The 27,441-nt window shown below is 33.5% G+C and overlaps 2 protein-coding genes and 1 long non-coding RNA gene across 11 annotated transcripts in view; 2 read left to right on the top strand and 1 right to left on the bottom strand.

The window, feature by feature from the left end:
• LOC110939725 (kinesin-like protein KIN-14D) overlaps nt 1–27,000 on the top strand; it is a 29,120-nt gene extending 2,120 nt beyond the window's left edge. For 2 of the 3 annotated variants that reach the window (XM_035990606.1, XM_035990605.1), the window contains exons 7-18: nt 82–285; nt 432–641; nt 725–799; nt 896–1,042; nt 1,183–1,318; nt 1,410–1,519; nt 2,146–2,307; nt 2,394–2,605; nt 2,702–2,783; nt 2,865–2,969; nt 3,065–3,169; nt 3,448–3,855. In XM_035990606.1, coding sequence (XP_035846499.1) covers nt 82–285; nt 432–641; nt 725–799; nt 896–1,042; nt 1,183–1,318; nt 1,410–1,519; nt 2,146–2,307; nt 2,394–2,605; nt 2,702–2,783; nt 2,865–2,969; nt 3,065–3,169; nt 3,448–3,624 — 1,725 coding nt within the window. In that variant the 3' untranslated portion in view covers nt 3,625–3,855. Of the gene's footprint in view, nt 1–81; nt 286–431; nt 642–724; nt 800–895; nt 1,043–1,182; nt 1,319–1,409; nt 1,520–2,145; nt 2,308–2,393; nt 2,606–2,701; nt 2,784–2,864; nt 2,970–3,064; nt 3,170–3,447; nt 3,856–26,844 lie in introns of those variants that run through there. The other variant, XM_035990607.1, reaches the window with a different exon arrangement.
• LOC110939724 lies at nt 9,031–13,009 on the bottom strand. Of its 6 annotated transcripts, none has more exons than XR_004894029.1 (7): nt 12,779–13,009; nt 11,456–12,373; nt 10,816–10,909; nt 10,667–10,744; nt 9,819–9,968; nt 9,667–9,748; nt 9,031–9,229 (listed from the first exon to the last, which is right to left on the bottom strand). It is a non-coding gene; the product is annotated as an uncharacterized LOC110939724 (long non-coding RNA). The 6 variants fall into 6 exon arrangements; XR_004894030.1 differs by lacking the exon at nt 10,667–10,744 and having other exon boundaries at nt 9,819–9,947; nt 11,456–11,640; nt 11,709–12,373; nt 12,779–13,006; XR_004894028.1 differs by having other exon boundaries at nt 10,667–10,909.
• On the top strand, nt 15,869–21,151 carry LOC110939723 (retrovirus-related Pol polyprotein from transposon TNT 1-94). 2 transcript variants are annotated; one of them, XM_035990608.1, is made up of 4 exons: nt 15,869–16,123; nt 16,883–20,693; nt 20,774–20,875; nt 20,958–21,151. In XM_035990608.1, the coding sequence occupies exon 2, from the start codon at nt 17,885–17,887 to the stop codon at nt 19,745–19,747; it is 1,863 nt and encodes a 620-aa protein (XP_035846501.1). In that variant the 5' UTR covers nt 15,869–16,123; nt 16,883–17,884; the 3' UTR covers nt 19,748–20,693; nt 20,774–20,875; nt 20,958–21,151. The 2 variants fall into 2 exon arrangements, with proteins under 2 accessions (XP_035846501.1, XP_035846502.1); XM_035990609.1 differs by lacking the exons at nt 20,774–20,875; nt 20,958–21,151 and having other exon boundaries at nt 15,869–18,917; nt 19,274–19,346.
• Nucleotides 27,001–27,441: the final 441 nt, after the last annotated feature.

The following is a 27,441-nucleotide window of genomic DNA, read 5'->3' as shown; positions in this document are numbered from 1 at the left end:
CTATAAAATTTAATCTAGTGTGTTATCGCAGAAAATCTGTTTAGTTATATACTTATATGGTTTTCTCCATGTTGTTTTCAGGTGAAAACACAAGAAGACATGTATAAGAGGCTGCAGGAGTACAACACTAGTCTGCAACAGTACAATACTAAACTTCAAAATGAAGTTAAAGTAGCAACTGATGCAAACAAACACCTAGAAAAAGAGAAATCTGCAATACTTGAGAACCACACCACCTTAAGGGGTCATTATAGCATGTTACAAAAGGAGTTTACTTCTGCCAAAGTAAGCCTTTTTGATTACATTTGCTTTTTTTTTTTTTAAACAACTGTGATCACATTTACACATGAATTTTATTGAAATTAGCTTAAACTTCATAGTTGATCTTTTGGCTGCAATTTGAATCTGTTTGTGAATCTATGTTGTAACAGGAGTCTCGAGATGACGCAGTGAAACAAAAAGAAGCTGCAAAGAGAGAAGTAGATATCCTTAGAGGAGAACTGCAACAAGTTAGGGAAGATCGTGAGAAACAGTTACTACGAGTTCAAGAGTTAACATCTGAACTTAAAACATGTAAAGAATATACTGGGCGCACTGTTGCAGAGATTGATAACCTGATACTAAAATCATCTGCTTTAGAGGTTAGTTTCACACTTATTTGACAGATTAACTGGTTTACGTGTCAGGTGGTTATAATAACTTATGTTTCTTACTCTATTTGTAGGATACCTGTTCCTCTCAAAGAGAACAAATATCTCTACTCCAAAGTCAATTGGCTGCAGCTACCCAAAAGCTTAAGGTACAATGGTACATATTTATTGTATTTGTATATGTAACTATGTTATTAATGTTTAAAAACAGTAACTGATCAATGTAACTATGTTATTAATGTTAGATGGCTGATATGTCCTCATCGGAAATAAGGACCGAGTATGAGGAGCAAAAACGAATAGTATCTGACTTACAAGATCGTTTAAAGGATGCGGAGACGAAACTTTTAGAAGGGGAGAATTTGAGGAAGAAACTTCACAATACCATTTTGGTATGACTCTTTCTCACCTAATATTAACCTTAAATATTAAGATTGCTATTGTGAATAAAAAAATGTTTTAGGTCTACATGACCAGAGATGTATGCATGTACATAAATTGACGTGTTTTGCCATATGGTTTCTACTTGCAGGAGTTAAAGGGTAATATTAGAGTATTTTGTAGAGTTAGGCCTTTGTTGCCTGATGATGGTCCTACAACGGAAGCTACCGTCTCGTTTCCGAGTGCCCTTGAATTAGCTGGCCGAGGGATCGAGCTTTATCAAAGTGGTATGAGTTTTTTTACATAGCCAATACAGTTTTTTTGTTCTTATTGTATAAGTCTTTTGTTGGAAAATAATTTCTTTATTCTATTCTGCAGGTCAAAAATATCCTTTCACATTTGACAAAGTGTTTGATCATAGTGCAACTCAACAAGAGGTCTTCATGGAGATATCACAGCTAGTGCAGAGTGCACTCGATGGATATAAGGTATATGTGTTTTTGTTTAGCAGACGTAATAAAAACTAGGTTGTTAACATCACAAGTAATAATTTTGGTTATTTATTTTAAAGACATGATGATTCAGTTTGCGCCATACATATAACATGTTAGGTTAACTCATAGTTGTTAATAGCAAATAGCGGTAAATAGTGACAAGCTACCTATACGCTACGTAGCGATAGCGAGCACTATTGATGTTTAGCGATAACGTATTTTATATATTAAAAAAATAAAAGGGCTTTTCACAAATTTAAGGTTTTTGATGCATTTAGTGAAAATTATGGCTGTTTGGTTGAATAAAATGGCTAAAAATTTGGTTTTTAATATTTAAAAAAAGAAAAGAAAAAAACCCTAATTGTCGCTATTCACACTATCGAGCACTAAACATCAGATAGCGATGATCCAGCGTTACGCTACGCTGTTCGCTGTATTGCTCGCTATCATCGCTATTAACAACTATGGGTAAACTTAAATAAATAGTATCTTAAAAGAGAATGATTGAAATCGGTGCTTGTTTCTTATAAGTATATAAAATCATTATACCATGTGCTTGTTTCTACATTGATGTTTCTCTTGCATTATCAAATAAACTCAAATACATGTCTCTATTACAGGTGTGCATATTTGCATATGGTCAAACGGGGTCCGGTAAAACATACACGATGATGGGCCGTCCTGATGCACCTCTTCAAAAGGGTTTAATACCACGCTCGTTAGAACAAGTGTTTCAAACTAGTCAAGCTTTAGCTGTTCAAGGGTGGAAATATAAAATGCAGGTTATTCATCTTTTTTTTTTTTTTTTCTTTCAGTTGTTTATCTTTTGTCTCACAATATGACACTTTTATGTACTAAACATGTTTAGGCTTCCATGCTGGAAATTTACAATGAAACGATTCGTGATCTGTTGTCACCACGACAAATTACCGGAGGAGCTGAAGGTGGTGGTGGTGCAGGGAAACAGTATACCATCAGACATGATGCTGACGGCAACACGTTTGTCTCTGATCTTACGATTGTTGATGTTTGCAGCATCAGGGAGGTTTCCAGTCTTCTTCAGCAGGCTGCACACAACAGGTGTGTGTGTGTGTGTGCGTGTGTATAACTTTCACAACTGTTTTTCGCTTTGTTCAGACTTTGTTTTTATGACATGTTCTGTTTTCTTTCTTTCAGGTCTGTTGGCAAAACGGACATGAACGAACATTCATCAAGAAGTCATCTTGTATTCACGTTAAGGATTTATGGTGTAAACGAGGTAAATATTATTAAGTCAAGCTACTTAGAGCTTTTTTTTAATTAAATCAAACATTCTTGACAAATCTTTTTATGTTGATAGAGCACCGAACAACAAGTGCAAGGTGTCTTAAATCTAATTGATTTAGCTGGGAGCGAACGTTTGTCAAGAAGCGGGGCAACAGGAGAACGTCTCAAGGAAACTCAGGTCTGACCCGACGACCTTGAAACTGTTATACGTGTAGTTTTCTATACAAAAACAAAAGTTTGATTTTTTATTTTTATTTTTAATTTCATTTTCAGGCAATCAACAAAAGTTTATCCTCGTTGAGTGATGTTATTTTTGCTTTGGCGAAGAAAGAAGATCATGTTCCGTTTCGAAACTCTAAGCTTACCTATCTTCTCCAGGTAATATCTCTTAATAGCAGCATTTTCTTTTTGTTTGATCTTTATATCAAAAAAGATATCAGTTTTCAGTAATTGTAAAATTTATGTTTAAAGTATGTGAAATGATATCAGTTTTTCTTGGCAAAAAAAAAAGAATTTGATTTTCAATAATTGTTATATTTCTGGTTAAATTATGTGAAATAATTAGTTGTATGCATTTTTATGGTATCTTTATTTGATATTATTTTTTCATTCAAAATATGGTCTAACATGTATTCATTTTTTTAATTAACTTGTAGCCGTGTTTGGGTGGAGATTCAAAGACTCTTATGTTTGTAAACGTTTCACCCGATCCATCATCAGTTGGCGAGTCGTTATGCTCCCTACGTTTTGCTGCAAGGGTAAATTCATGCGAGATTGGAATCCCAAGGCGTCAGACAATTAAACCATTGGATTCGCGTTTGAGTTGTGGATAAAAGAACATGAGGAACTTTATGTTATTGAAGCGAAGGGGCATTTTATTGTTGTTTTGTCATATGCCCAATGACAGTATTACTTACTAGTATATTATTGTTGGTGTTTGATTTAGAGTGTAGAAGGAATGTGTTTGAAGAATTTAACTTGTAATTGTGTGGGATTTGGTTTCATGATTTGTTGTAACTCATGTAGAGGATAAATACATGATTTAGTTATGTTTTTTTCTTACATATGTGATATTGGTTTTCATAAGAATTGTTATTGGGGTGTTTTTTTTTTCGTTTTCATAGTTTCAATTAGTAGTTAAATAAAGACAGTTTACAATGATAATTACGCTAGGTGCGGTTAAAATTTATTGAATTTTTCTTCTTGACGGGTGTTTTAAGTAGTTATATAATATTTAGAAGAGTAAACTGCCATTTTGGTCCCTGAGGTTTGGTTACTTTTGCTACTTTAGTCCAAAATTCAAACCTTTTATATCTGAGTCCCTGTGGTTTCAGTTTTATTGCCATTTTGGTCCAAAAATAAAACCAGGTCATACTTGTCTTATAAAATCCTGCAATTTTGTCATTTTTCTCAGGGGCAAATCAGGTCATATTTGTCTTATAAAATATGGTATTTATTTATAAAAAAGAAATAATCATTTTGCCCCTGCGGAAAATGACAAAATAGCAGGATTTTATAAAACAAATATGACCTTATTTCATTTTTGGACCAAAATGGCAATAAAACTGAAACCACAGGGACTCAGATGCAAAAAGTTTGAGTTTTGGACTAAAGTGGCAAAAGTGACCAAACCACAGAGATCGAAATGGCAGTTTACTCTATTTAGAAATTCAACGTGTATTTTTTTTAACAAACTAACAACACTCGATGCCTAAAATGTAATTACCTTATAGACGGGTGTTTTTAAAACTTTACATTATAGATGCTATAACAAGTTTGTTTAAACAAACTCATAAAAACTTATAAGATCTCTAGTTATTAGCTATTACTATATCTTTATCATAAATATAGTATTATATAATTATTGTTGGTAAAGATGATGAATAGTAACTTTATTTTTATAATTTAATATTATATATTATTATACTATTAAAATCACTATTCATTTCAATTCGTTTATTAATATATAGCTTTTTATTATTTTTTCTATTTGATATATTTTATTTTATTACTATAAATAAGCAACAAAAATACGCAATACAACTTGTACCTTGTGCTTTGCGACTTTTTAAAAAAAATTTGATTTTTTACTTTTAATTCAAAGGTTTTTACCTTTTTGCAATTTTAACCTTACATAATTTGTTTTTTTAACTTTAACCCAAAACTTTTCATTATTTGACAGGTTCGTCGCAACACACAGATCCTAGGTCGAGTCAGTGTCTGTGGTCGATGACGGTTGTGTGACATTAGTACTATTTGACATCATTTTACGCCCCGCCGCAACGCGGGGTGTTTTTTGAGAGTTTCTCAAAGAAAAAATGGTTATGCATATGGTTGTTGTAACATTGGCTTTGGGGGTTTTCCAAAAGAAATTGATTTTTTTTACATTTCACCCAAAAGTATTTTATAAATTAATTTTAACCCAGAACTATTTGTTTTTTTTACTTTTAACCCAAAACTTTTTATCTTTTGCAATCTATCCTCACAACTTTTTTACTTTCAACTTTGATCTTTTATAGTTTTCATTTTCTGCAAATTTTTCGCTTTATGTTTGGTTCAAAATTTTGTGACTTAATATATCGCACGTGTGTCTTTGGTTTAACGTTTTTACGTTTCGTTCTAAATTTTGCGAGTTAACACGACGCAACGTGCACGTGTGGGTGAACGTTTTTACATCGTCTATTTTTTCCCGTTTAACAGGTTTAACATGACGTGCGGGTCCTAGATCGACTTAGTTTTAACTAAAGAATCTCCGCCGCATTGCGGCGGCTCGCAATTCTAGTTATAATAGTTTATTATTATATTTACTTTTAATAACATACTTTTAATTTTTTTCTTTTTTAAAACCATATATTTCCTTTGCCATTTTCTTTAATAATTATTTTTTTCTTTTTTTAGAACATACATTAATTTATTGATTAGTTGATACTTCTTTCGTAATTTACATTTATAACCTTTTTTCTAAAAACTCAAGCAAGTAGTTTAGCTTGATTTTTCCCTGACATTCCGTTATAAATTTTGTTGGAAACAAAGTTGTACTCAAAATAAAGTATTTACTTGGTATCATAAAACGATTTGATGATAAACTAAACCACTCTAATGGTTTGACTTTCTGAACAACATCTTTATTTTCAAATCACGTTTGTTTTACATTATCATTTGCCAGGCCCAAGAAAAGAAAGAATGAACCTAAATGTAGGAGAGGCTCAAGAAAAAGAACAAAATGTATTCTTTTCAGTCCGAGTGAATTTGAATGAACTCTTATTTTGGTTTTTATGTAAGTCGTATGCAATCCAATATGAACTCCTGTTTCGGCTTTTGAACTCCTGTTTTGGTTTTTGACCTTTGTAACTGTTATGGAATCAACTTGTATGAACTCCTGTTTTGGTTTTTGACCTTTGTGGTTTTTGACTTTTAGATCCAATGGATTAGAAATTAATAATAAGAATCAGTTATCAGAGACCAAGGGTTTTCTCAGAGGAGCATAGTACCATTTTTTGCTTCAATGTTACAAAAATGACTCATTTTATCAATTTGCATACATAATAAATACATGCATGCAATAAGAGTTCACATACAACCAAAAATTCTAAGAAAATTAAAGGATGATCACGTGAAATTTGACTGATTCAAGGGGTGAAATCGGAGTAGCGGCCTTATAACAGTTCACATTTCAAAATCCAAAATTGCAACGAACAAACCTTCTATTCAAATCATTACTCATGAAATGAAACCTAACCCCCCACCGAAAACCAAACAAAAAGCCTAAAACAACATACAGATGAAGCGTGGAAGCAATTTTGGGCAAAGTAGAAAGCAAGAGTTACAAACAAATACTTAGTTTAAGCTTTGTAATTACGGCTAGCTTATTGTTAATAGGCTATAGTTTGTACATCTAAGAGTTTAGAATATAATTGATTTAACATCACAATGCAAACCCATCACATTTTTTTATACATTAAATTTTAAGAACATTTGCAATTAGGAAGGATATTAGTTTTCAAGAAATACAAATCTACATAACCGTTTAAGGGAGATATTTAATTACTGATTATACTGGTTACTTATGTGATGCCTTATCACTTGATCCTAAATCACACTGTTGTCGTGTAAAAAAGAGACCAATACAGCTGACAAAGCTGCAATCTTGTTTCACAATGCCGCAATTCATATGAATTTTTTAAAATCAAACATTAAAGGTGAAAACAACTAAATCAGTAACACATCATTGTTTTAAACCACCATCCAAGACTGAAGTTCATGAAAACACTTATTTAAGTGAATTTCATCATTGTTTTGCACCGCCATCCAATAATTTGGTTGGAATTAGTAATACACAAATAATGGTCTGGTTAATTGGTATTAATGTTGTGGTTGGTAAACAAGGGGAATCGTGTGATTCTGTTTGTAAATCGGGTGGGGAGTCAAGTAAATTTGCATTAATTAATGAATATGGAGTAATGCAAAATTATTACTCTATATCTCAAAACAAAAGGTCGGTGCCTGTCACATAACAGCCACTGTCGTTGCTTTATATATAAACAATGTTTGAGTATAAGACTTCAAAACGAGAGTTGGTATGGTGACTGCTGCACATTAAGCAAAACAACAGGTTAGGAATTCGACTCCTTAGACTCCTCATTCTACCTTTTTTTTCTCAACAGGAGTTTTTAGTATCATGTGATTCCTCCCCCTTTTCTTAAATTTTCCTTTTCTCAATCGTGGTCTGGAGTTTAATATTATGTGATTCCTCCCATTTTTCTCAAATGGAGTTTTAATATCATGTGATTCCTCCCATTTTTCTCAAATGGAGTTTTAATATTGTTTTGAGTTGATCTCGATTCGGCTTTCATTTGTTTTCAATTTCACACCGGTGTGTTTCCTGATTTACACATAGTTTAAGTCTAAAACCATTGCTGCATATTTTGTGTCTATTTGAAGTTAAAGTGGTGTTGGGTTTTGGGTTTTTTTTGGATAAATGAGCTTTCGCCCGACAAACTATTATAAATAATTGTTACATGTATTTTTGAAGGGGCATACTCCCCCGAGAACTAGGTTCAGATGGCCGATTTAAAATATGCTCCTTATCACAATGTTTGTGCATGTTTTGAAAATACATCAAAAAACTCTTTGTTTCATCATATTATTGATTTTATGATGCAATCCTCGTTATATGTGGCTTTATCCGTTAAGCCACAAATTTGTGAGAAACATATTAGGGACTTTTGGGGCTCCGCACGACTTGAAAATGATAGCATTCACGCTACCGTTGACGGTCAGAATATAACCATCACACAGGCAATGATTAGCAACACATTTGAATTCGATGACCTTGATGCTGTTAAGTGGTATTCTGAGAAAAGAGTTCGAATTTGTATGGATATGATGGGCTATAATGTAGAGTCTCATGAGAAGCAGTACCAAAAAAAGGTGTTTAACCCCTTGTGGAGATATATTGCACACGTAATCTTACGGTGCATGTCTTGTAGAAGAGACAACTTCGAAGAATTAAACCAACGGTTGGCGTCAATGATGATAGCGTTTGCATACCAACAGGAGTTTAATTACTCCAGTTACATCTTCTATCACTACTAGAAAATAGGGCTTTTGCCACCACTTTTTCGGTAACAAAATGGTCACAATTACCATGTTGCCACCGTTTAGCAACCGAAAGTGCGGCGGCAAAAACACTCGTGTCAATTGCCCTGTTGCCACCAAATAGCTACCACTTTTATATTTTGCTACCGGATTTTTGCCACCACAAAAACGGTCAAAATAATTTGCGACCGCTCCTTGTTTGCCACATGACCAGGACTTTTTACTACCAAATTGCTACGGTTGTTTTGCCATGGTTTTAATACGATTTAGCCACCAATATTGCCACTATTTAGCCACCAATTTGCTACTATTTAGTTGTAGTATTGAACATTTACTACCAATTAGCCACCTCTTGCATTGAATATTTGCTACCATTTAGCAACCACATTGAATATATGCTACCACATCTGTTTCCCTATTTCCACATTTCCCATTTTTTTCCTGTTGTTTTCATAACAATTACATTTCAATAAAATTGCAAAATTATATAAATACTCCAATAAAATTACGAAACCACAAAATTATATAAAACATTTCTATTATAGTTTTTCATGTTACAAAATCATATAAAACAATTTAATAATAAATGCCAACTAAAATGTTAAATAACTGGAATTATCCTAATATGATAAACATCGAAACATTCAAAACTAAGTGTTTATAACATATCTTAGAACAATAGCTGTTAACGTAGCTTCAACTTGTGATATCCTATCGAGCATAGTATCTTTATCCACCTTATCTTTTTTCTTTTTCAGTCGACGGCCCCGCAATAATTCTATTCAACTTTTCTTCTTCTTCGTCCTTTTCCTCAACGAGCTCCTTGATAACCAAGTTTACCTTTTCAATTTACGAAACAACCAATAAAGAAAATCCAAGAGTCAGAATTAAAGAAAACTGATAACGGGTCAAGTTGGTTGAGGAAGAACAAAATCCAATCTTAGTTATACACTTCTAGTTTGTATAATGAGTTAAATAGCAAGTATCTATGTGTAGAGGCGGCTAAACAAGTGGGTCGGTTATCGGGTCAAGTAACATATCAAAACGGGTTTAGGTCGGTATGGGCCACTTCAAAACAGGGTCAAAATGGGTCGTGTCAACCCACTACTACATAGCTAACATTACTTATTATTAAAAATAATAATTTTGTTACTAATATAGTTAACGGTAAAATATGTTTTTCTATTACTTATTTTGCTTCCAAAATTATTTTTGCTAGTCGTTGGCAATAGGCGCGGAGTATTTTTATAATTCGTAAAAGCTTTATACAGAAATACCTTAAATCGGAACACACCTGTCTTCAGTTTTCACAATGATCTTTTGTCATATCTCCTTGTTTCTCAAAAGACTTTCATTAAACTACAACCAAAAAAGAACAATATCAATAAGAAAACGTCCTTTCATCGGTTATACGGAGGTAAACACTTACATCATCCACCAACTCCTTTTCTTTGAGACTTTTATCCAGCTTGGCTTGCATCTTTTTCAATTTTTTATTTTTCTTTGGAGATTTGTTCACAGCATATGAAATATCCATCTCATTTTGTTATTCAAGTTTCTGGAGTAAAGATTCATAATACTGCAAAAACAAATCTCTATATGAGCTGCTAAACAATAAAAATTTATGAAATAATGAATATACTGGAGATGCCAATCTTATCAGGTTGGCAGGTTGAATCATTGAACCCTAACACGACCCATATATTTATTCCAAACACATCAACCCTAACCTCGACACATTTATAAAACCGTGTAGCCCGGACAAAACCCATTCATTTTAAATGAGTCAAACCAGTTGATGGGTTTTACACGAGTCATAAGCGGGTTGGCGGTTTGTAATAAATGGGTTAAAATGGATTAACAGGTCGATATGTTCATATAAAACATGTCGACCTGTCAACCTGCTTATATGACCTGATTGATGGGTCATGTGGTCAACATGTTTAATTAAAAAGGTCATCCAGCCACAGCCTGCATAACCAAAGGTTTAGATGTGACAACTCAGAACCTGTTATTTTTGCTAAAGTGTTTTTATGTTTCAGGTCAAACCATAGTTGTCAAAAGTGCAAAAGGTGCGCGCCTAGGGTTAAATTCGGGTTCTAACCATATACTCTGAAACCAGTTTGAACACAGTCAAACCTGGCCGAAACCAGTCAACCCGGTTTTCAACCCAATCAGACCCAACCCTTTCCTCTCGAAAAACGACTCCAACCCGACCCGGTTCTGACTACGTTGACCCAACCCGAACCGATTCAGGCTTAGAAGCGAATTGCGCACCTCCAGTATAAGGTTCGTTGTCAGACTTTATTTATGTCGGTTGTCAGACTTTATTTACATTGCCTGCTACTGCAATCTCTTCTAATCCAACAAAATATCACAACAAGAGCACAAAAAAGATGTAAAAAACAAAAATTAGAGCTTCATACAAGTGAGGAATATGCTGATGCCTTGAGATTATCCCCTTCCTCATTTGTCTCATAAGCCATAGTACATATCGCACAACATAGCGCAGCTCTGCACCTTCAGAAGACACGGTATATCACAACCATTAGTAAATATGTTACCGAAAATAACAAACTATAAAACCAAACTTCATTGGAATATGCACACGCCCAGTGTCATCTATATGAGAAATACCAAAACAAATCTTCCGTTGTCCGATAAAAATGGTAGCATTTCCTTTTTCATAAAATTTCAAGAAAATTTTACCTATTAATACAAGTGTGTCAACCGTGTCAGCTACACAGAATCACTTGAAATTATGCCATAAAAAGAATCAAACAACAGAATTCAAAGAGGCTGTGCCTAAGTCCAGCGATACTGATCCGATAAACAATATCCATAAACAAACACCGGAAGTATAACAGTATTTCATCTAGTTTCAAAATCCTCAAATTGGAACCCTAATATCAGAAACACAAAATGAAGAATCTCGAATAAAAACGAAGCCCTAAATCGAGAATCACGCTAGTAATGGGACTTCATTCCCTATGTTTTCAAAACCTAAAATCGAAATCAAACAACACCGTAAAAACTAAAATCAGGGTTAAGATGAGAGATTCTTACTTGAATATATGGAGATGTTTACGAATCTACCATGGAAGACCGCCAAATCGATCAGAGCAAATGTATGGAAGCAGGGTTCTTTGAATGGCTTGACGCAGGGGAGCGGGTGAGAAGCAGGGATTAAAATTTTGGAGGAGAGTTATTTGGCTGGAACCCTAATTAATAGACTTTTGAAGCGTGCAGATCTATAAAAAAATCCGTCAATTTGAATTTTTATGTTGTCACCGATAACATGGTCACAATTAACAAATACCTTTTTATTTTTCATGCTTTAGCGTATTTTTCCCAAAAATTGCCACCGAAAATAAAAAGGTGGCAAAAATTGCAACCGCTTTGCTACCATATCATGATAAATACACTAATTTTCTTTTCCGTGGCAAATCGGTGGCTAAATTTACTACCATTTTTTTCAATTTTCTAGTAGTGTATGAACTATCCAATCATATTCAATCAGAATCAAAGTTTTTATTGTCTCCACGATTTCTGCAACACATTTTCAATCAGAATTTTCCCAACTTGGTTCATGAAGGAAGTTCTTTAGATTTATCTCATTTGAAGCCCAAGGTTTTTGCAAATATGATGAGATTTCGTGGTACTGGACTCGATGCTCCTTTATTTGGACACATGATTGTTCAAGATGAAGAACCTCTATTTCCACAATCACCTGCATCTGAAACTGATCCTGTTGTGGATGCTCAATCACCTGCAAGTGTGAACTTGTTTCCACAATCACCTGCAAATGTATAATTCCGAGACCACCAATTCTAACAAAGATAGAGATAATCGCCATATGATCCTATTGAAGAAAAGATCTCGCACAAACACACCTTCATGGTTGGGATTCGTAGGCAGATCCAAACATACGAATATCGACATTATTTGTAACTTGTAATCGATTTTGCAAACCTTATTTGGGTTCTGGAAACAAGAATGGAAAAGTCAGGAAATAGAACTATGAAAGCTAAACCCAAATTAAGTTAAACCACACGCACGCATATATAGGGGAGGGTTCAAGCGAAAACTCATTTTATCGCGATAACTCAAAAACTAAAAAAAAACTTAAAAACACACCAATTTTTTTTAACATATTAGGTTTAACCAACTTTGATAAAGTATAAACCTAATTATATATAAATCTTTCTTTTAACCAACTTTGGGAAAGTGTAAACCTAAATAATATATAAATCTTTCTTTTAACCAACTTTGGGAAAGTGTAAACCTAAATTATATATAAATCTTTCTTTTAACCATTTATATGAAATATTTTTATAACTAGTTGACAGGTATCTCTTAACATTTGTAAAAACTTCACTGATTTGGTACCTCGGTTGTGACGATGCTGGTGGTCGGCGGTGATGTTATGTTTGACTCTGGTGCACGAAAGGGAGTGACAACCGGAGTGTTAAGGATTGCGAGAAAGCCTGCAACGACGGTTCAAGTGGTCGGTAGGTAATGCAGGGTCACCGGAGATCCACAGATCTCACCGGACAGATAAGAGAGAGAGAGAGAGAGAGAGAGAGAGAGAGAGAGAGAGACGGGGTGATTTGAAGCTACCAGCCTTGAATTTATAAAGGAGGGTTTGATACGTGCTTGTAAAGTCGCTTTCAGTTGTTAAAGGTGTGGTCCCTTTCTGTTTCCGTTAAAGGTGTTGCCATGCTTATTTGCAACCTACTCTAGTACACCCTACCCTGAAAATTAAGCAAGACTATTTAATTATTTATCAAGTAGGTTAGAACTCCGTGTATTACACGGGTTAAATAAATATAATTTTATATATTAAATAATAATAAAAGAATATTTTTATGAAACTTGTATATTGTACGGGTTAAGTTTATATATTAAATAATAAAAAATTTATATATTTAAAAACCATTTGTATTACACAGATTAAATAAATGTAATTTTGTATACTAAATATTAAAAACGTCGTATCTTTAAAAAACTCGTGTATAATTGAATTGAATAAATCTACCAAATGATAAAAAAAATTACATCCTTAAACCCTGTATATTACACGTGTTGAATAGATGTAAAAAAGAGTTATATCTTTAAAAACCATGTGTATTACACAGATTAAATAAATGTAATTTGTATATTAAATACTAAAAACGTCGTATCTTTAAAAAACCCATGTATAGTTGAAAAATCTACCAAATAAAAAAAATTATATCCTTAAAAACCCCGTGTATTACACGTGTTGAATAAATCTAATTTTACATAACAGATGATAAAAAGTTATGTCTTTAAAAACTTTGTATATTACACGGGTTATATAAATGTAACTTTGTATAGTAAATAAAGTTAAATTTTTAAAACCCCACGTTTTACACGAGTTGAACAAATATAATTTTGTATAACAAATAATAAAAAAAGTTATATTTTTAATAAATTATGATAACATTTGATAGTAATTTATTATTTATATATTTAATATAAGATAAGTAGGAAAGAGAGGTATTTGTTTTAAAAATATCTTTTTTATTTTTTATCAAATAATATCTCCGAGGGATTTATAAGTTGACTCCTTCAGTTTGCATCATTTTGCAATTCAAACGTATGCTTAATGCTTTGATTATATAAATTATTTGATCCATCGATTTCATCACATGTAGACTAAGTGGAAGAGACAATCTTAACCTGAATATTTGTGTGAATTTGTGATATATTTATTTAAATAAAATCAGAATTATTTGATCCATCGATTTCATCACATATAGACTAAGCGGATCAGAGACATTAATTTATCAAGAATTATTAAAGGATGATAAGATTCAACATTAATTTATTTATTTATTTATCTTCAATGAATGATATATTTATTTCTATTATCTCCTAAACATCACCAGTTGGTTTAAACACACTATTGGATAGAAAATCACCAATTTCGATCTCCAAACTATTTGTATTAATTAGATTAAATATTATTATTTTTAGTATTATTAATAATTTTAATCAATTAAATGAGAGAATGACAAGTGTCTCAAAACAAGTTTATTTTATTATATAGTATAGATATAGATTATCAACTACGTATTAAAAGAAGTATCCATTGAATTTAAAATAAATGAATAAGATTAAATGAGTTGAATTGAACAAAAAAGGAGACCCCTAAGTTAGTTTAGGGGTATTCTAATCCATTCAAGACAATAGTTTTTTTTTTTCTTCATAAATTTCACTCATTTTTAAAATGTTAATAACTCTTTCATACGGTATTATTTATTATAAAAATTAACGAGTATACTATTGCTATACTTTTGAAAAAAAATCGAAAACCTAGATGCGTAAAACGTAATGGACAAAAACAAAAAAAAATATGTTTTTTTTTAATTCTAAAACACACAAAAATGTTTCTTTATATCTAAAATACAATGGATTAAAAACACAAAAAATATGTTTTTTATTGTGTTATAAAACACAATAGACCTAAAAAGACAAAAAAACGTGCTTTTACATTGTGTTAACACAATGGAAGAAAACATAATAAATTGTGTTTAATCATTGTGTTATAAACACAACTAAAAACATAACTTTTTACTAAATTGTGTTATAAAACACAATTAGAAAACATAATATTTTACTACATGATGATGTTGTAGCAAGGTAGATTGCAAAAAAGAAAATGCTAGATTTGATAGTCGATAACAACATATTTAATATTATCGCATGATTACCTCCTTATATCCCCAAAGCATTTGAGGTAAGGACACAACAACCAAAGCATTTGACTTAATTCACATCCAAATAACCAAATTATGTGTGTGGTATTTTTAAAATATAAAGAGTATAAAAAGTGGTTGTGAGTGAAGGAGAGAAAAAATGTTACTGTTTATCGGTATATTTGGGGGACACTGTTCACCTCCTATAATTTTTTAATATATTTTGAAAGTGGTTGTGAGTGTAGGAGAGAGAAAAGATTTATAAGTATTGCGTAAAACACAATCCATTTACAATAACTAGAAAAACCTGTACTTTGTTCAGAAAACGCAACCCATCTATGTAAAACGTAAAATGCAACCGATCTATGTAAAATGTAAAACGTAATCCAAGGATAACTAATTAACTACCTACTTAACTACCATATACTTTTTTTTTCTTCATACTTCACGGAACAGATTTGCTAAGAACCAATGTTTTCAGAACCGGACCGGAGGTCGACCCGGTCATCTTATGGGGTCAAAGGTTAGACCGGTCCGACCGGTTCGACCGGGTTTAAGACCCGGTTTACGTCATAAATTATATAAATATAAATATATATATATATATATATATATATATATATATAACATAGAAAATATTTAGGGTCAAATTTGGACAGAATTTTAACATTAAGGTTAAAAAGGAAATAAAGTAAATTATAATATTATGTAAAAAGGTAAACCTTAGGTAAACAACCGTCACTTTATCTTCCTCCATCTCTATCTCTCATATCCTCCCTTTTTAATGGAGAACTTCATATTCATCTCAGAGAGGAACAAAATTCATAAACAAAGTTATCAAAAATTCATACACACACCTGTGAATTGAATAGATGACCAGACTTGAATCAAGATGAATGGTGGCTAATCCATGATGAAGATGATGAATTGAAGATGTTGTTGTACAGAGATGAGAAGAAAAGTGCGTGCGTCGTCTGAGGAAAAAGATGGAGGTTACAGTTTTATGATTTTGGTATGAGATTTTTAGTTTGGGCTAATTAAAAAAAATATCTGGCCCGACCATCTCTTCAAGAACCGCCAGCCCGACCGTCCAGATCCCGGCCCGACCCCAGGTCGATGTTGAAACGGCCAAACTTACTGGACCGGCCCGCTTTACTTTCCGGATCCCGGCCGGACCGGTCTGACCGGCCGGCCCGGTTTGAAAACCTTGCTAACAACCAAATTAGTGATAATATTAATCTAACAAAACAATCAATCTGAAAATGGATGGTGTTTCTCTTTTGAATCTAAAAATGGATGGTGTTTCTCTTTTGAACAAAGAAAAACTCCTATTATTTTTCTTTTAAATCTTGAATAAATCATTACTAATATCTACCCAAATCATTTTTGGGTGGATATTTTAGGGTGGAGGGTATCGTTTAATCACTTAGGGTGTTTGAGTTATTCTCTAGCCAATAATATCATGCCACGTCAAGTCCCCATTCCACTCCTCATTTTGCACTCAATACTGGCAAAGGTTCAAACACATGGAGAGGTAAAGAATTTAAAAAAAAATGTGATTGGTTAAAAGGGTTGGGACCTGTTAAAATAATACATGTATATTATACATGTATATTACACTCTATCATTCATTGGGCTTATATGTGTTATTCTTATCATATTGGGCTTACATGTTGTTACACATTGGGCCTATTATTGTTACGGTTGTTTAAGTTGTTGGATTGTTGTTTAACTGGTTTTGTGAGTTTGTTACTGTAACAAATATCTACAGGGGTTTAAGTGTAACTTTGAGGGCTGATTGTCATGTTGGAGCATACTTGGAGGTTTAAAGTGAAAGTTTCAATGTTACAAGATATAAAAGGAGCTTATGCGATCATTATTGAGTTTGTAATCACTTTATCAGCTTCACTTGCTCTGCTAGGGTTTCAGTCTTGATTCTGAGTTTTGTAAATAACAATCTCTCATCTGTATCTGAGAGATTGTTCTGGTTAGATTGTTCTGTATTGTTGATGATCATCAGTGAATGATCATCATCATCTGTTTTGTACTTTGTATTCTGTATTTGATCTTACTATTGTAAGATCTGATCTTACTGTTGTAAGATCTTTGGGTATTTGGGGGGCAAATCATTTTGGGTTGGTTTAATAAGATTTTGTCACCTGTTTTTGTCGCTATTTCTGTTGTTTTGTTTGTGATTGTGTTACAATGATATATTTTATTTCCGCTGTTTTGATCTGATTTGGTTGTTGCTTGTGTAGGTCTGCTTCAAGTTGCAGATCTGTTCTTGATAGTGTTAGATCTTCTGGATCTTGGGAGATTTGTTGATATTCAAACCCTAGCTAGGGTTTCTTACATCTTGTTGAAGAACTGTGTTGGTCTCTAAACCCTTGAAGGTTTAGGGCAAACTGACCAGTTTATTTGTTCTTGATATTGTATAAAAACTTCAGATCTGTTTAGATCTGGTGTTTTTTTGGATAGCTTGCACCCACTGTGAGATCTTTCTATCTCCTCTCTTTATTTTGTATTGGTTGGCTTAGTTGAAGTCGGTGTAGTGAGGACCGACACTTGATTGTTTGATTTTGTCTATCTGTGTTTTTTGTTTGTTGGTTCTTGTTATTTGTATCTGGCTCATGTATTAAGACCTGTCCAGGCACTATAAGTGACGAACCTGGAATCTGGACACTGATACAGCTTCGCCTTAGGGTTTGTTGTGTTCTTATCTTGTTGTGTGTATATTTGTTGTTTGTGTTTGTTTTGTTATTGGTTGTTGACCATGACTGGTAAAGATGATAATGCTGGGTCTTCTCAGACCTTGATTAGTAAGTTGGATATAGGAGATCCATTGTTTTTGCATCCTAGTGATTCTAGCTCCTTAACTATAGTTGGTATAAAACTAAAGGGAACTAAAAATTATAGGGTGTGGTCTAGTGCTATGAAATTGGCTCTTGAAGCCAAAAATAAATTTGGATTTATAGATGGTAAATGTAAAAAGAATACTGATGATGAAGTTCTAAGTAGCCAGTGGGACAGGTGTAATTCAGTTGTTTTAAGTTGGTTGTTAAACTCTGTTTCTGAGGAACTATACTTAGGGCAAGTGTTCTCTAAGTTAGCCTCAGAAGTCTGGATTGATCTAAAAGAAACTTATGACAAGGTTGATGGCTCTATAGTGTATGACTTATATAAAAAAATTAATTGTATTACTCAAAATGGGAGTTCTGTTTCTGAATATTATCATAAGTTGAATACAATGTGGAAGCAGTTTGATGCTGTGCTTCAACTGCCTACTTGTTCATGTCAAGCTGCTAAAGATTTCAATGATTTTTCTACCTTAATCAAACTAATGCAGTTTCTTATGGGCTTAGATGATGTCTATCAGCCTGTAAGAACTAATCTGTTAACCAGAGAGCCATTACCTACTGTCAAAGTTGCTTTTTCAATTGTGTCAAGAGAAGAGTCACACAGGAATTCTAGTGTTGGATCTAAAACTCAGAGTGTGTCTTTTGCTTCTAAAATCAACCAAACATTTGAACAAAAAAAGAAAGAACTTAGAGGTCCTAACTCTAATCTAAAATGTACCCATTGTAATAAAATTGGTCATACTGTTGACAGATGTTTTGAGTTGATTGGGTATCCTCCAAGTTTCAAAAAGAAACCTGGAGGTCAGGCTGGGAAAAATTTCTCTAATTCTAGGTCAAATATATCTTCTGTTCCTTCTGTTCCTCAGTTTTCTTCAGAGCAGGTTGCTAAACTTTTGAGTTTGTTGGGTGAAAAAACTAGCACTGAGTCTCAGTCACCTAATATGGGAGGTGAGTCAAACTGTGTGTTTGGTTCTTTAGATAAGTTTGTTTGTTGTTCTAGTCTTATAAATTTTGGTTTTGATAATAATTGGATTTGTGATTCTGGTGCTAATCAACATATGGTCAAAAATGATAAAGATATGTTCAACTGTATTGATGTGTCTGAATTTGATTTAACTGTTTCTCATCCTAATGGAACTAAAGCTAAAGTGTCAAAAATTGGTAATATAGAACTTGCTAAAGATGTTGTTTTAACTGATGTATTCTTTGTTCCATCTTATAATGTAAATTTGTTGTCTGTTTATAAGTTGTCTAAAGATAATCAAATTACTGTTGTTTTTAATGAAAATAACTGTTTACTTCAGGATTCGAAATCAAAGAAAGTGTTGGTGATTGGTAAACAAGATAATGGTCTTTACTTTGTTAATAAAGGTGATAGCACTGTTAACTTGTGTTTTAATAGTTTGAACAACAGTAATTTGTGGCACAGTAGGTTGGGTCATCCTGCTGATCAGGTCTTGTCAGTTTTAAAAGGTGATTTAGGGATTGCTGAGAGTACAAAACATAATCCTTGTGAAGTTTGTCATAGAGCTAAACAAGTGAGAGTGCCTTTTCCTTTGAGTGAACATAAAACAAAACAGTTAGGTGATATAATTCACTTAGATGTTTGGGGACCTTATAAAGTAACTAGTAAAGATGGTTTCAAATACTTCTTAACTGTTGTTGATGATTATACACGTGCTGTTTGGTGTTATTTGCTAAAAAGTAAGTTGGAAGTTGTTGAGAACATTGAAAGTTTTTATGAGTTAGTGTTAACTCAGTTTAAGAAAAAAAATTAAAGTGTTCAGGAGTGATAATGGAACTGAATTTGTGAATAATAAAATGGAAGTATTTTGTAAACAAAAAGGAGTTTTACATCAGACATCCTGCTCCTACACACCACAACAAAATGGTGTTGTAGAGAGAAAACATAGACATCTTTTAAATCTGGCAAGATCTCTGTTGTTCCAAAGTGGTGTTCCACTTAATTTTTGGTCTGAATGTGTATTAACTGCTGTTTATATCATTAACAGGTTGCCTTCTTTTGTGTTGTTAGGTAAAAGTCCCTATGAGTTAATGTTTGGTTTTAAACCCTCATTTGCACATTTTAGAGTGTTTGGTTGTTTGTGCTTTAGTACTATATTGAATAATTCAGATAAGTTGTCTTATAATGCTGAAAAGTGTATTTTGATTGGTTATTCTAATGTTAAAAAAGGTTATAAATTGTGGAGTTTAGATAACAAAAAAGAGTTTTATTCTAGAGATGTCAAATTTTATGAAACTGTTTTTCCTTATAAGTCAACCAGTTTAATCAATCAAGATGTTTGTTTAACTGAAAAATTAAATCATCTGATTTTTTTTGATAGTATTGAGGTATTAACAACTAAACCTGTTATTCCCAATGATGAAGAGGGGAGTAATCAAACTCATGAGGTTACTGGTGAAGATCAGCAACCAATTCTCTCTACATCTGCCACTCCTAACAGTGCTGATCAACAGCATTCTGTAGGTGGAGTTGAAAGTAGTAGTAGTAGTGAAGAATCTGGTAGGGCAGAGGACACTAGTATCTCACATGATGAGTTTAACCCATCTGAGGGAACAAGTCCTTCAGGTGAAATGTATAAGTATATGGGTATATTAGTTCCACCCCCATCCACCACCACGAGTTTATCCGGACCAGTGCCCGTTCTTTACACAGTAGGCTGACCCCTGCCATCCTTTACCAAGCCCATCCCGTCTATGCAGGTATCTTATCTTATTTTTATTTCATTTACCTATGAGCAATTTAATGTTATGTAATGGGTATTTTGTTTAAATTCTTATAGGCTTACGACCCGTGCTATACTCAGCCTGACCTTTCCATGCCACATTTTACTCGGTCCTGCTAAAGCATGCCGCTGTTTCCTATGTCTGGCCTTTCCATGCAGGTATGTTATTTTGTTTTTATTTCATTTTTCTACGAACAATTTTAATGTTATGTAATGAGTATTTTTTTTTAATTTTTTATAGGCTCCTGGCACGTCCTATACGCGGCACTGCTCGTCACCCTCTATTAGGCGTGGCCCGAACTTCACGGAGGAGGAGATCGCTGAGTCTGACGAGGATTGATGACGATAGTGGTTTATTTTATTATTATATGATGCAATATTGTACGAACAATTGAATTTAATTTTAAGTATTTGTAATAATGTTTAATTTGGATATGTTTAGTTTGTTTGGATTGCTTAATTTCAGTACGTCTTTTATAAATTTATTAAAAAAACTAACATCATTTTATAACAAAAAAAATCAACTTAATTACTTTAAATAAAATAAAGATATAAAAGATACTAATAATGGGTAATGTTATCTACACATCCCCCAGAATTTTTGTAGGCCCTTATTCCTGGAGATACTAATAAAGTTCAAACATATCATTCGTATCCTTCATTCCTTCTATTCCTTCTATGTTTGAATCCGATTCGCGGATTCAAACCCATCATTCATACTTTTCATTTCTTCTACGTTCTGAATCCATGTCGTGAATTCAAACATACTTTTCATACTTTTCTTTCGTATTTTGTACTCTCAATTTCCTGAGAGTCTTACTACTCCTTTCACCCACACGTCCACCAAGTACCCAATCCTTTCGGACATACCTGCAACAATTATCACGGTCTCACGAACGTCATATGTTTCTTGCGTACTGGTCAGGTACGCAATCCACATACTAATTTCGTGCCTTCATCGAAGGTCTACTAGAAAAGTTGTTGTGCCCAAAAAATTTGAAAACTTTGTGCTAAATAGTAAAGTAAAATACAGTTTAGATAAAGTTGTTAGTTATTCTTGTTTGTCATCTGATAACTTGGTTTTTACTGCTTCTCTAAATAAGATTGTTGAGCCTTCTTCTTATGAAGAAGCAGCTAGTAATCCCAAGTGGGTTGAGGCTATGAACAAAGAAATGGAAGCTTTGTTCAGAAACAATACTTGGGTACTAGCTGATCTTCCTAAAGACAGAAAGGCTATTGGTTGTAAATGGGTTTTTAGAGTTAAGTATAAGTCAAATGGTGAAGTAGAAAGATTTAAGGCTAGGCTTGTGGCTAAGGGTTTTAATCAAAGGGAAGGTCTTGATTTTGGGGAGACTTTCTCTCCTGTTGTAAAAATGGTTACTATTAGAACTGTTGTTGCCTTAGCTGTATATTATAACTGGTCTTTGTATCAGTTAGATGTTGATAATGCTTTCTTGCATGGTTCTATAACTGAGGATGTTTATATAAAGTTACCTCAAGGGTACTACTCTAAAGATGAATCTAAAGTTTGTAAACTTGTTAAATCATTGTATGGCCTCAAGCAGGCCCCTAGGAAGTGGAATGAAAGATTAACTACTGTTTTGTTAGATTTTGGTTTCACACAAAGTAAGTGTGATCATTCTTTGTTCATTTTGAACAAAGATAGTGTTACTGTGTTTTTACTTGTTTATGTTGATGACATAGTCTTGACTGGTAATTCTTTTGTTGAGATTGAAAGAATTAAAAAAGTTTTAAATGATACTTTTAAAATCAAAGACTTAGGAATTTTAAAGTATTTTCTAGGGATTGAAGTATTGTATAATAAAGATGAGGTTTGTTTTAGTCAAAGAAAATACTGTTTGGAACTTCTAAATGAATTTGGTTATTTAGGGTGTAAACCAGTTAACACACCTATTGAACAAAGCTATTTAGTTAATTCTAAGCTTGATAAAGATCAAAAGATGTTAAAAAATATAACAGGGTTTCAAAAGTTGATTGGTAAACTTATATACTTGTCTTTAACAAGACCTGATATAAGTTATACTGTTCAATTTTTGAGCCAATTTATGCACAAACCTACTGAAATTCATCTAAGTCTTGCCTTAAGATTGTTAAGATACTTGAAACAAAGTCCTGGTAAAGGTCTAAGTTTCAAGAAAGGTTTAAATCTTGATTTACTTGGATATGCTGATGCTGATTGGGCCAAGTGCTTATCTACCAGAAAATCTGTTACTGGTTATTGTATTTATTTAGGTGAATGTCTAGTTTCTTGGAAAAGTAAGAAACAAAGCACAGTTTCTAGATCTACAGCTGAAGCTGAATATCGTGCTATGTGTTCTGCTACTTGTGAACTTATGTGGCTAAAGAATTTACTTTCTGAATTGTCTGTTAGCTGTGCATTACCTATTTCATTGAAATGTGATAGTCAGTCTGCTTTGTCCATAACTGTTAATCCTGTTTTCCATGAAAGGACTAAACATTTCGAGTTGGACTTGCACTTTTTAAGAGAGCAAGTGTCAAATGGTGTTATAAATCCTGTGAAAGTTGACTCAGAAAGTCAACTGGCTGATATTTTTACTAAGGGTCTTGGTGTTGAACAACATGTTCAATTTTGTGAGAAATTAAAGTTGGTTGATTTGTTTAAGCCAAATGAATGAAGGGGGGGTGTTAAAATAATACATGTATATTATACATGTATATTACACTCTATCATTCATTGGGCTTATATGTGTTATTCTTATCATATTGGGCTTACATGTTGTTACATATTGGGCCTATTATTGTTACGGTTGTTTAAGTTGTTGGATTGTTGTTTAACTGGTTTTGTGAGTTTGTTACTGTAACAAATATCTACAGGGGTTTAAGTGTAACTTTGAGGGCTGATTGTAATGTTGGAGCATACTTGGAGGTTTAAAGTGAAAGTTTCAATGTTACAAGATATAAAAGGAGCTTATGCGATCATTATTGAGTTTGTAATCACTTTATCAGCTTCACTTGCTCTGCTAGGGTTTCAGTCTTGATTCTGAGTTTTGTAAATAACAATCTCTCATCTGTATCTGAGAGATTGTTCTGGTTAGATTGTTCTGTATTGTTGATGATCATCAGTGAATGATCATCATCATCTGTTTTGTACTTTGTATTCTGTATTTGATCTTACTATTGTAAGATCTGATCTTACTGTTGTAAGATCTTTGGGTATTTGGGCGGCAAATCATTTTGGGTTGGTTTAATAAGATTTTGTCACCTGTTTTTGTCGCTATTTCTGTTGTTTTGTTTGTGATTGTGTTACAATGATATATTTCTACAGGACCCACCATTAAACCCTCCTCTCTTCTCATTCCCTCCTCTTCCCCGCATCGGTGTATACTCACCGATCAAACTCCTCCCCGCTCATCGATTGAAGGCCGGCAACCCTTCCCCGTGCGGTAAAACTCACTCTCCGAATGGTTCCCTGAGACGATACCAACCACCCTTATGCAAGAGGTTGATTTTAAAGTTAAATAGCCAATGAAATTCATAATTACTTAACATCAACTATTCTAATTCCTAACTTCACCTAGCTACATTACGTTGTTTGAGATTTTGATAACAAGAAGTCAATATCAGACATCCAACTATTAGTGGCTTTATCATAGGTAAGCCCATGTCAAGATGTAATCCAGTTTTATTTTTGTTTGTATTATTACTTTGTATTAGAGGTGTACAAACCGGTTAATTTCAATAACCGATTATACCGGTTAATTTGACACTTTGACTTTAATCAATTATTTTTTTAACAAGTCCGGTTACTTTAACCGGTTATTTTCGATTAATTAACCAGGTTTTTGTGTCTTTTTTGTATTTTTTTAGTTAACCGGTCTTCTAGTTAATAACCGGTTCCTGTAGTAAATATTTATAACAGGTTACTAATCAGCGATTAAAATTAACAACTAACCAGTTAATGTTATATCCTGTTAATAACCGGTTCTGATTAACCGGTTTTTTTCTCACCTCTACTTTGTATAATAGACATTTTGTATTACGAAAACACTTGTTGGGATTGAACCCCTCCAAAGGAACAGTTGATAAAGCCAAAACTGGATGAGAACAGTGGGTTCACAATAAGCAGTTGTTTGCAACAGTTCTTTCCCCTTGAAAGTGGCCTAACAACTGATGTCCTCTAAGTACTGCCCTTCTACAACAACTGCTGATCTCTAACAACTGATGATACTTAAAGATTGTTGAAGACTAAGCACTGATGCTCAATCTACTGATATGGGTCAAGCACTGCTGAAGACACAAAGTACTGCTGGAGCTATAATGGTGGAATGAGAAGCAGTAGTTTACTTAGTATTTTGTTTATTCATTGTAATCAGTATTTTAGTAGTTTACTTAGTATTTTGTTTATCCTTAAATTATGGATGCCTTTTATCTCAAAAAAGATATCAGTTTTCAGTAGAGTAGAGCTGGCAATTGGGTACCTGTTAAGACACGATTAGACCTGTTTGACTTTAAAACACACCCTTTAATTTTTTTAATTTTTAAAATAATTAAAATTACAATCTTAGGATCTATCATTTATTTATCTTTGTACATAAAACATAAAACTGTTTTATAAACATGAGGTTGAAAGTAGTTAAACGAGTCGTAATCATTTTTGAAACTTATGTTGTGCGCGCCGTCAGAAACCTGTTAAACCTGTTAAGACACGATTTACCAGCCTTAGTTTTCAGTAATTGTAAAATTTATGTTTAAAGTATGTGAAATGATATCAATTTTTCCTGGTAAAAAAGAATTTGATTTTCAATAATTGTTATATTTCTGGTTAAAATATGTGAAATAATTAGTTGTATCCATTTTTATGATAACATTATTTGATATTATTTTTTTGATTCAAAATATGGTCCAACATATATTCATCTTTTTAATTAACTTGTAGCCGTGTTTCGGTGGAGATTCAAAGACTCTTATGTTTGTAAACGTTTCACCCGATCCATCATCAGTTGGCGAGTCGTTATGCTCCCTACGTTTTGCCGCAAGGGTAAATTCATGCGAGATTGGAATCCCAAGGCGTCACACAAATTTTTTTTAATCGAAATAACAAATATCATTCCACACGAAAAAGGGCAATTACAAAGCAATGACAAGTAGTCGGGCAACAAGTTGCGCCGCCACCCCCTTTTGAATAGAAAAACCAATTCTACTAAATACAAAGTTTGAAACCTTTAGCGACGAAGAATTACTATTAACGACTTTTTGAACCCGATTCAAAAGTCGCACAGCGTCAGGAGCGAGACTACCAAAGGTATCAAACGCAAACGGGACAAACACATGTTGATTCTCCAGGCAGGCTTTCTCATGTTTTGCCACTTTGCTCGCCTCTGCCTTGAGCACCGCTTGACCTACGACAAGCCCTTGTCCTTGAGCCCGACAAGGGGGGAGACTCCAGTTAGGTCTACACAAGTGTGTTTCCCCCTTCCCATCCAAACACAAGGATATCCGCTGGGCGTAAAGTGGACCTCCACTCTAAGGGGTCAGTCAGGAAATTTACTGGAGCCTCCTTTTTGGCAGAGATCCCGGCCCGCTTAAGAACATCACATAACACATCTCTCACCCAATCATGCGGATATTTAAACCCTGGTAGCTCTTTACAGTGGATCGCGTGCTCGCCGAAAGAATCCAAAAACGCTTTGCGGCATACCGGACATGGCTCGTCAACTGGGAACAAAGGAATCATCAGTCGGTATCTAAGGATAGCACGGTATTCCACAGCCGACATGTGTTGCCCCAAGCCTTCAATAGGTGCGACAGACAGAAAATCCTGAGCATGTGGGGCACGTAGACATTCAAACATAGCTCTTTGCCGAGGGGATAAAACAAACTTCTCTTCAAACCTCTTGACAATTTCGCAATATAAGGCATTTTCCAGAATTTTCTGGGATTTAGGAGGGGCGGTGTCTTTAATGTAGAAACCCGCCAATATCAAGGTGGAAAAAACTATGCAAAAGGTCCAACGCACTCCTGTAATCGGAGTCTAAAACATCCCCACCACATTCTCGGAGTATGTGGTCTTGTAAACCCTAAGACTGGGCCCTTCAGACAATTAAACCATTGGATTCGTGTTTGAGTTGTGGATAAAAGAACATGAGGAACTTTATGTTATTGAAGCGAAGGGGCATTTTATTGTTGTTTTGTCATATGCCCAATGACAGTATTACTAGTATATTATTGTTGGTGTTTGATTTAGAGTGTAGAAGGAATGTGTTTGAAGAATTTAACTTGTAATTGTGTGGGATTTGGTTTCATGATTTGTTGTAACTCATGTAGAGGATAAGTACATGATTCAGTTATGTTTTTTTCTTACATATTGGATATTGGTTTTCATAAGAATTGTTATTGGGATGTTTTTTTTTTCGTTTTCATAGTTTCAATGTGTAGTAGTTAAATAAAGACAGTTTACAATGATAATTACGCTAGGTGCGGTTAAAATTTCTTCGTGGTATATAGAGGTTTGAACTGAATTTTTCTTCTAGACCTATCATTGATTAGTAGCTTCATAATCCCGCACATTTTAAGTAGTTATGTATTATTTAAAAATTCAACGCGTATTTTTTTTAACAAACTAACAACACTCGATGCCTAAAATGTAATTACCCCATAGACGGGCGTTTTTAAAACTTTACATTATAGATAGATGCTATAACAAGTTTGTTTAAAAAAATCATTAAGGGTCTGTTTGGTATGGC

The sequence above is a fragment of the Helianthus annuus genome, chromosome 5, assembly GCF_002127325.2.
Source record: "Helianthus annuus cultivar XRQ/B chromosome 5, HanXRQr2.0-SUNRISE, whole genome shotgun sequence".
NCBI lineage: Eukaryota > Viridiplantae > Streptophyta > Magnoliopsida > Asterales > Asteraceae > Helianthus > Helianthus annuus.
This window is presented reverse-complemented; position numbering and strand designations above follow the sequence as displayed.